Here is a 9,905-nt window from a genome sequence, read left to right as displayed (position 1 = left end):
CAAAACAAGGAACCCGCGTAACCCATGTGCTGAACACAACTTTTAGTGGTGGGGCGTTGTTTCATGGTGTTGTGGAATTGATTGGACGGAGGGCTTTATCATGAGGCCCAAGCAAGAGTGAGGCTTGTAAAGGTCCCGGCTTCTTAGCCCCACCCCTTCCTCCTTCAGCCACGCCCCCATTTTGCACCGCCTTTCGCCTCTTCAGCCTGCTTGAAAGCAACATGGCTGTGGAGTGGCGAGTTAGTCTGCACGTGGTCAGAGACACTGTTCCCTGGAGTGAGCTGGCGGGCGCGTGAGGGGGCAGGCAGAAGACGGAGGGGGTTAGGAAGGATGAACAGGCTTGGGCAGAGTAAACAATCTGGAAAGGGGCAAAAGGATTCCCACTGAAGATGCCATATGTGGATTGAAAGCTATCGTTCAGCTGGGTCGAAAGTGATCGCTCAGCTGGGTCGAAAGCGATCGCTCAGCTGGGTCGAAAGCGATCGCTCAGCTGGGTCGAAAGCTATCGCTCAGCTGGGTCGAAAGCTATCGCTCAGCTGGGTCGAAAGCTATCGCTCAGGTGCATGAAAGTGCCTCTCTTTCTCTCTCTCTCACACACACACATACACACCCACCCATACACACACAGAGCCATGGCCTTCAGTTTGCTTCTTCTTCTCCTGACATTTCAAAACTTTTCATAGGGCACAGGAGACCGTAACAACGTCAACAGCAAAGTACGCCTTAGCCACGCTCTGGCAAGCAGCCTGTTTAATGACTCGGTTGCTAACGAGGCACAAACCTCACCTTTCGGTGTTTGCCAAGGCCAGGTCTCTCTCCAAAGAGGAAGTGAAGATCACCGGGCACTTCGGAGTCTGCCCCGTGTTTATTTTTATTTTTGCAGAGATCAGCCACCTGGTTTTCAGCACGAAAGCCCGGGGTGGAATGGGATGGTATGTTCCATCCGGTAACGCAGGTAGCAGTCTAAAGGAGGTTGTGTGCGGAGGGGCTCGGACGAGAAATCAGGAATTTATAGGAAAGTCTTGGCAAATTGAAAGCAGCGGTGCCTTGTGGTTAGATCAGGAGGCAGAGAATAGCTCATGCATTGGGTCAGAGCGGAAATAGCACGAGAGCTGAAGCCCAAACACGCAGAATCCCTTTCATCCCAAGGATCGCACAAACCAGTGGTGCACTAGGGGCGTATTTCAGCTTAAACTTCTTACTACCAGTAGCTAAGTCTCAAGAGAGAGATTTCAAGCTTTTAGACGAGGAACGGCACAGACGCCGGGCACCCACAACATGATTGGCGGACAGGCGTTAAGTATCTAGCCCTCATGAGGACTGAAAACACCAGGAGTTGTTTCCTACATTTCGAAATTTGTCGCAAGCAGCTGGGATGTGCACTAAGCCTGTCTGTGGCTAAAGAAAGCCTTCGTCCATCCCTCACTTGCCTAAAACCATTTCTCCTTCTGTTTCCTGGCAGGACGACGTGAGAGACTATAGCCTGATCAGTTTCCCCTCCGCCTTCGGGCGTCCGCCTTTCCCTATTTCCACCTCCGGCCTCACCCAACCTGAGATGTTCTCCCGAAGGAAGCCTCCCGACCCCCGGCCGGCCTGTCCCAACGTGCTGACCCCGGACAGGATCCCTTCGTTTTTCATCCCACCCAACCTGACCACCCTGCAGGGCCGGCGCGCGTGGAGGAGCGAGGGCCCTGAAGCCTTAGCGGCTCTCACCCCGTCGGACGGCGTCGCAAGCCGGGCGCATGGGCGACTCTACAGCGCCTCCTCTATGCCCCAGCTCTCTAGCCCGATGGACTTGGTCTTCCTGCCCGAGAGCCCACACACCCGTCGACGGGAGTCCCTCTTCCACAACGGACAGGTGCCGCACCAATTCCGCGGCACCCTGTTCCCCCCTCCGCCGACACGGCCGCTCTCTCAGCCCGTTCTACCGTTGGACAGCGACACAGCTTCCTCTACGGAGACGTCCCCGTACAGCTCTCCCTTGCTGATGCGTTCCCCTTACCTCTCGTGCCAAACGTACGGCCACCGGCGGAGGTTCGCCGGCCGCTCCGTCCCCGCCGTGCCTCGGCCTAGCTCCTTGTCCACCGAGGAGACCAGCTCCACCGACACGAGCCCCAGTTTCCCACGTCGGGAGACGGAGCCCCCCTGGGCTCGGGCCGCGGCTCCGGCCCCCGTGCCGCTTTTCCCACTGGACTTGATCCGTTGCCGCGAGCGGCTCACCAAGGAGGTGACGCTGACGGTGAGCCAAGGGGGGCGCTTGAGGCTCTCCAGCGAGTACCAGGAGCCGCAAGGGCGCCTCCGCGTCAGGCTCATCAGCGCCGAGGCTTTCTACCTGCCCCACTGCGACCCGCGCCACGTCCACTGCTGCGTCTCCCTGCAGCTGCGCCCGGGGACTGGGCAGAGGCAGCGCAGCGCCGTCGTCAAGAGGAGCCGCAACCCAATCTTCAATGAGGACTTTTTCTTCGAGGGGGTCTCCCTGCAGGAGCTGCCCAGACGCTGCCTCTGGCTCAGGGTGCTCAACAAAGGGTCCGGCATTTGGAGGGACGTGGTGCTGGGCGAGTGCGACGTCCCGCTCGATTCTCTTTTGCCCTGAGTGGGGTCCCTGTAGATGCTGGCGATAACCCACAGGACGTTGCTGCGCTGTCGCCTTCGCAGGCAGGAAGAGGGGATTGTGGGGACTCTCGCTTGCTTCCCATCTCAGCGTGAGGGTGTCATGGACTAGGAGCCTGACCTCTCGTCCTCAGAAGAAGAGGCTCCTAAGTGAACTGTTTGGCCGTTCCAACATTGTCACAGCCTGAGACTGCTGAGATAAAACCCTTAGTCAGGAGGTGGGGCTAACCAGTCTAAAGGAAACCAACCCCCTACTTAAGGCTCAGTCAGGATCTGCTGCTTGTTGGAGCAACATGCAGACAACCTTGTCTGGCTTCTAACCCCAGCACCACTTGGAGCTGTCCATGGTGCTGTCCTTTTCTGACGGCTGCCTTCCTGGGAAACCTGGCTTGCCCAAAACCCTATAAAGACCCAATCCATAGTGGAACTTCGTAACCCAAGCCTCCAACGAAATAGCTCCTCATGCCACCATTCCTGCTCCGATTCTGACACGGAAGTCCTACGGCCAACACCCATAGGGGTGGCGTTTGACTCAATCTGCGGCAGTTACGGACAACCAGCTCTTCCCCAATTTTGAACTGCCGGGCAGTGAGTGTTTGACCGCCACACAGCACAAATATTTAAGGGTCTCAAAACAGGATATTCTGCTGACCAGATCTAAGCTCTTCACTCTCGATGCTACAGTGACTTGTGGCCAGCAGGGGGAGCTGCTGTGAGCTGCACTTGGGCACCGCCGATGCTGCAGGCTGAAAGGTGGTACTGCAACCTTCTCTTTCAGCCATGGTCAGGTGACACCAGGGGACCAATAGGGTTCCACCTGATCCTCTAAAGCCTCTGACTCCAGCCTACTTTCAATATGAACCACTTGTCCCTGGAATCCTCCCCATTTATACGCTATTGATGTTCATATCTGGGACAACTTCTTCTCCTGTCGTTCCTTCTGAAAGCAAATGCCGGAGATGAGAGCCCCAGGGTTGTAACCGGAATGGAGCCACTGAAAAACAAGAGCGAAGTATCAACTTGCTTTGGGGGGTTTCTGAAGTTTTCAGATGTTCAAAAATAAATCAAGCTGGGGGGTGGGGGTGGCAGAAAACCACAGCCCGACGGACACTGGGCCTACTCAGAACCACGGAACCCCGAGTGATAGTAGGGAAGGAAGAACGGAACATGGAGGGAGTTTGGATCCTATAGACAAGACAGCGGCCATCCAATATCTGATGGACAGAAGACGGAGCAGGCTTGTTTTACTCCTGCTTCACAGAGCAGGACTAGAACTGACAGGTGGAAATTGCAAGGAATCAGATTTTGGCTAAATCCGAGGAGAAACGTCCTGGCGACACGACTTCTTCGCCCACGGGGGCAGACTTTTTTGGGAAGCGGTGGGCTTTCCACCTGGGGCTGGCCAGATGTTGTTGAACTCCAAACCCCATCAGCCCCAACCCATAGATGATAGGAGTTGTAGTCCAACAAAATCCGGAAGGCACCAGCTTCTCCAACCCGGCTACTTTTGCAATCCTGTGTTGTAGACCTTGCAACTGAGTCGAGGGTTGGGTTTGATGACCTCTGGGGTGCCCTTCCAACTCCGTAATTGCTTTCAGGTGGGCAGATGCACTGCCCTATTTTGTGGCGGGTCCCGCTTGTCCATCGCTGCTTCTCATTCACCATCTCCGTCGGTCTCCATGCATCTGAAATGTATGCGTGTGAAGCTATTCATAGCAGGACGCAGAAAATGTTGCCGTATTAAAATGCACCAGTGGACTTGATATCAATTCTGTGTGTGTGTGTGTGTGTGTATGCAGGATTTTTCTTACCGCTGCAGTTTTTATGGATGTATTTTTACACCTTTGCCCAATTTTTCCCGGCGTCCGTGCCTCTAGCAGGAGAAACTTTGTTCCACCCCTTCTCTTCTTTCTCCGTTTCTAGCAGGCCTTACCCCCACGAAGTTTCAAAATCTTCTCCATCATGATGGCTAGAAACTTGATATATATATATATACACATTTAAAGCTGCAGCTGTCAAGGACCCCATTCTCTGCCTAGCACTACATTCCATGCCGTTTCTGGGCCACGCCGAATCCTCCATACGCACAACGCCCCATGTGCATGTAATAACGCTTCCACAGTAACTTGTTTTAACGCGCCTCTGGGTTTAATTCTTTTTCCGTCTCTCCCAGCCCTCCCTCCTCGACCCATTAACACAGTTTTGCATGCACAATGGAAACTTACCTACGTCCAAAGCCTACCTGACACAGAATCAATATTTAAGTAGGTTTATTCAACCATCTGTCCAACCCGGTTTTCCACGGCATGGTAGGGGGTGACGGGGGCATAATTTCTCCTCCGGTTTCTCTTTTAGATCTGATTTCTTTTAAAGTAACAGGGACAGCAAGACTTTGGGGGCAAGATCCAGGTGGCACATAATGTGCCTTTGCTTTTATCGTGGGCTGCACAGGGCCGTTTTCAATGCATTTAGCGGGAGCTGGTCAGGTTTGGGAGGGGTGAATTTGATGGATGGATGGATTGCTTTTTTATACCCCCCAATAGCCGAAGCTCTCTGGGCGGTTCACAAAAATGAAAACCATGAAAACCATTAAAAATAAACAGTATAAAAGCGTGGTATAAAATGAAATATAAAAACACACCCAGGATGAAACCAAGCAGCAATGCAGAAATTAACGCAGGTTTAAAATCCAAATTTAAAACCGCAAAGTTACAATTAATTTGATACTGTTAAAGAGCTGAGAAAAGAAAAAAAGGTCTTCACCTGGCGTATAAAAGAGTATAGTGTAGGTGCCAGGCGAACCTCTTTAGGGAGCTCATTCCACAGCCGGGGTGCCACAGCAGAGAAGGCCCTGCTCCTGGTGGCCATTATTGGGATTTGGAGCAGGCTTGGAAGGGATGGGGCAATGGAATGCTTTCTCTCCTGCAATTGCAGCCCTGCGAAAACTCCCTCAATGGGTAAAATGTGTCCCGTAGGATAGAGATGTTGTCTTCCTGTCCGTTGGACGCAAGAGATCCACGGCCATGTGAGATGGGGCATCAATTACTTCATTAGACTTTGTGTCGGTTTTTTATAAAACCAATAGCAGGTGGAGGGGGGAACTGGAATCAGGACCATTGTATGGAGGAGAGGGGCGTAAACCAGTGGCATAGCGGTAGGTGAGCTTGCTGGGTCAAAGTGCCGTGATCTCTTTATGAGCAGAGACACTGAGATCGTTTGCCACCTCCTGGATTTCCCTGCTCTCTCTGAACTGAGCTGCAATCCTCCCAGTAGCTTTGCGGGTTGGGTTAGAGGGGATTTTTTTTAAAAAAAAACCAGAAACAATATGTAGTTCTTTCTTGTAATGCAATTCCAGGATCTCTTCTCGATCCTCCCAGAGTGCAGGACACTGAATAACGGGCTGAAGTTACAGGAAGCCAGATTCCATCTGGACATCAGGAAAAACTTCCGGACTGTTAGAGCAGTACGACAATGGAACCGGTTACCTAGGGAAGTGGTGGGCTCTCCCACAGTAGAAGCCTTCAAGAGGCAGCTGGACAACCATCTGTCAGGTATGCTGTAGGGTGGATTCCTGCCTTGAGCAGGGGGTTGGACTCGATGGCCTTGTAGGCCCCTTCCAACTCTACTATTCTACAATTCTATGATCAGGAAAAACTTCCTGACTGTTAGAGTGGTACAACAATGGAACCAGTTACCTAGGGAGGTTGTGGGCTCTTCCACGCTAGAGGCATTCAAGAGGCAGTTGGACAGCCATCTTTCAGGGATGCTTTAAGGTGGATTCCTGCGTTGAGCAGGGGTTTGGACTCGATGGCCTTATAGGCCCCTTCCAACTCTACTATTCTATGATTTGGGGAGGGGATCTTGATCGCAGATGTGTGACAACCTTTCAAGTATTTGAAGAGTGCTATCCTGTCTCCCCTCAATCTTCTCTTCTCCAGGCTAAACAGGCCCAGTTCTTTCAGTCTCTCTTCATAGGGCTTTGTTTCCAGACACCTGATCCTCCTGGTTGCCCACCTCTGAACACGCTCCAGCTTGTCTGCGTCCTTCTTGAATTGTGAAGCCCAGAACTGGATGCAATACTCTAGATGAGGCCTAACCAGGGCTGAATAGAGAGGAACCAGGACCTCACGCGATTTGGATGCTTTTCCCTTGGGGAGGGAGGACCGCTTTCCCTGGCATCAGTGGGGAAAGCCACAACTGTCCCCATTTCGGATCAGGTTCATTGCAAGTGAATGCCCCCTCCTCCCCTGCCATGGCCCTGATCCAGTTCTTACACACACACACACACACACACACACACACTCACCCTCCACACACAGCCGGTATTGATTTCATCAGTTTCAATTGCTCAAGGGCTGAGTGACGTGGTCAACGGCACCCACGCCTACTTTGACCTTCTCCGTCTATAAAGGAGAGAATCTCTGCCTCACCTCACGCCGGCTTCCTGATCCTCTGTCCACTGTTGACGGAGACAGCATCAGCTGTTGTGTGTGTTTATAGCCGGCCCTGGAAGCCAAAGTGGCCACCTTTTGGGGGGCACAGCTGGAATTTAATATCCATCAACGTCCTTCTGCGTCATCCACCAGCCACGAACAGACCAGGAGCCGGCTATTAAGAGAGTTGAGGATGAGACAGGATCTCTTTCTGCTGCCTTCGTATTACCCACCTCACATTTAACCCCCTTCCCCTCTACATAAGGACAAGGACTTTGTAGGGTAGAGTGTCTAAGAGATGTCAGAGGAATTTTCAACTGAGTTCAGTTTTCTATTAGTTCTGGGAACATCTTTTCCAGAGTTGCGCGGACTTGCAGGCTGGTTTTTTTTTTTTAAATAATAATAAACTTTTTGGAATTTTACGCAAATTTAGTTGTAGAAAAAATACGCAAAATTTTAAAAAATGCCACCCCGAATGTTGTCTTTTCCCCATAGATGAAAGCATGAAAATGCGCATTGCGTATTTGGGTGTTGCGCGTTTTCGCAAGTGCGAATTTGCGCATATTTGGGGAAGTAGAAAATCCGATTCCGCCAGTGAGCTGATGACGCAGCAAAAGGCACCTGAGGCGAATGACCAAATGCCGTGTGTAGAAGTCAACGAGAGTGATAGTAGAATCTCACGTCAACACCAGCAATGAGGAAGCATCCGCTGAGGCACCTGAAGGTGGTCAACCTCCCAACACCTCGCTGCTGCCACCCATACACTGCATTTGCCGCCTGAAATGGTTGCCTCCCTCTGCTTTATAACCTCCGGCCAGTTAAGGTGCTATTAATCCAGTTAACTCCCTCCCAAAAGAAATATGGCTGGCTCTATTGGTGGCTATTTTATTTGTTTTTAAGTCTTTCTTTTTCTGTCAATTTTCACTTGAAAGGATTTCTTTTTTAGTTTCCCAAGTTTCATTCCTTTGTTGCAACTTCGGACAACTTGTTGGCCAAAATATCAGACGGGGGGTCACAACTCCCATAATTCCTAGCCAACATAGCACATGTAGTGTAGTATAGTGGCTACAATGTTAGTCTGGGTGTCGGGAGATCCGGGTTCTAGTCCCCCCCCCTCGGCCATGGAAACCCACTGGGTGACTTTGGGCCAGTCACAGACTCTCAGCCCAGCCTACCTCACAGGGTTGTTGTTGTGAGGATAACCTGGAGAGGAGAAGAAGGATTATGTACGCCGCTTGGAGGAAAACAGGCGGGATATAAAAGTAATAAATAAAAATAAATGGTGAGGAATCGTGGGAGCTGTAGTCCGAAATGTTAGGAGTGCCGCAAGTTGCCTGCTAAGAATAAAACTATTTGTGACGTGAAATGCACCTTTGCAATTTGCATGTCAGGATGGGGTGGGCAGTCTCCCAGTAAGATCAGTGGGGGATTTCCCTCACAATGCAGAATACTGGCTTCAGGGAAGGAGTTTTCCACAGGACCTTGCCAGGGAGAGGACTGAGTTAAATTTCTCCTCCATGCCTGCTGATGCGACTTGCAAATCTTAAAAACAAAGCATTTGGCATTTAGTTAGAGACTCCACCTGGGTAGGGCTTTGGGGAAACAGGACAGCAAAACAGTCAACAGGGCTGGATTAAGGACATTTTGAAGGAAGGGATGCAAAGATTCAGTGCCCCCAGCCCCATTTAGATAATTAAACCCAGCGTCTAAAATTACCCAGCTGCAGTACCTACATCCCAATTCATCCCAGAGAGAAAAAAATTCAGAGAGTATGCCGGGAAGGCGTCATATCTGTGTGCGCCACCAGAGGGAAGCCTTGTACCAGGAGCAGAGCCGTTCAAATCTCAATTTATTTAATTCCTGGCAAAAGCAGGTGTTGTTTCGCTGTTCTTGGCAAATCTTGATGCCTTCTCACTTTCCGCCCTGTACCCAAGGAGGCGTGCCAACTTTTAACTTGGCAAATTTTGGGCAGGACAGCCATTCACCCATGTTTATGGGGCAAAACTGGTTGGACTTCAAAGGAGTGATTCTGACCACAGTAATATAATCATAGGAATTAGACACATAACTTTACATTAATTGTTAAGGTCAGAGAGAGAAACAAGTCACTAGAACCTATTCATCCTGCATAGCAACTTCAGCTGATACTATTTTTATACTGAAAAGCATACGTCATTAGAAGAAGAAGCAAAAGTCTGAGCATTTGGAACTGGCTGGAGAAGATTGCTAAAGGGTTTCTGGCTTGCCAAAGGTAAGGTTGCCAACTATTTAATCAGCTACAGCTCCTGTGCCATTTTTTTTTTTTAAAAAAAAAAAAGAGGCTTCGTTTGCAAACATAAGCCGCTGAAAAGCTACTGCTTTTCCATGTGCTGTGAAGAGTTTCCCTTTCTGATTGCTACACTTCACATTTAAGGTGCAGGAGCAGGTCATTTCCTGGTCAGTTGGCAACCTAGCAAAAGCGACACCTTGGATAGGTATTCCTTTGGGAATAATACTGCTTGAGTCTGTTAGAGGTGTCGAAGAAATCCACAATGGATTACGTTTCTATGAATCCAGCCTGGGAATTCCGCGACAGGCTGACCTTTTCTGAATGGTGCAGGTTTGCGGACCAGGTTTTCACTTTGGGATGTGGGGGTGTATTTGTGTTAATTTGCATAGCACTAATGCAAATTAACTAAGGCGGATTAGCACAGCTACGCACTGGTGCATGAGAGCTAATGTTAGCACAACTAGAACGGAATTTTCTGCTTTAAAATGTCCAAATTCGCCAATGAACGGACGGCAAAATAAGGACACTTGATCTGCCAAACACAGACAGAACGGAGTTAACAAAATCCATCCATCCCTAGTAGCTTCCCTTTG

The 9,905-nt window shown here is 50.4% G+C and overlaps 1 protein-coding gene across 1 annotated transcript; it reads left to right on the top strand.

Moving 5' to 3' along the window:
• Positions 1–1,518: 1,518 nt before the first annotated feature.
• C2CD4D (C2 calcium dependent domain containing 4D) lies at positions 1,519–2,663 on the top strand. The gene has a single exon (XM_063145887.1). It carries the CDS (start codon positions 1,556–1,558, stop codon positions 2,591–2,593), a length of 1,038 nt encoding a protein of 345 aa, XP_063001957.1. The 5' UTR covers positions 1,519–1,555; the 3' UTR covers positions 2,594–2,663.
• The last annotated feature ends 7,242 nt before the right edge of the window (positions 2,664–9,905 follow it).

The sequence above is a fragment of the Elgaria multicarinata genome, chromosome 21, assembly GCF_023053635.1.
Source record: "Elgaria multicarinata webbii isolate HBS135686 ecotype San Diego chromosome 21, rElgMul1.1.pri, whole genome shotgun sequence".
Lineage (NCBI taxonomy): Eukaryota > Metazoa > Chordata > Lepidosauria > Squamata > Anguidae > Elgaria > Elgaria multicarinata.
Note: the sequence above shows the minus strand (reverse complement) of the source record. Positions and strands in the feature narration are given on the sequence as shown.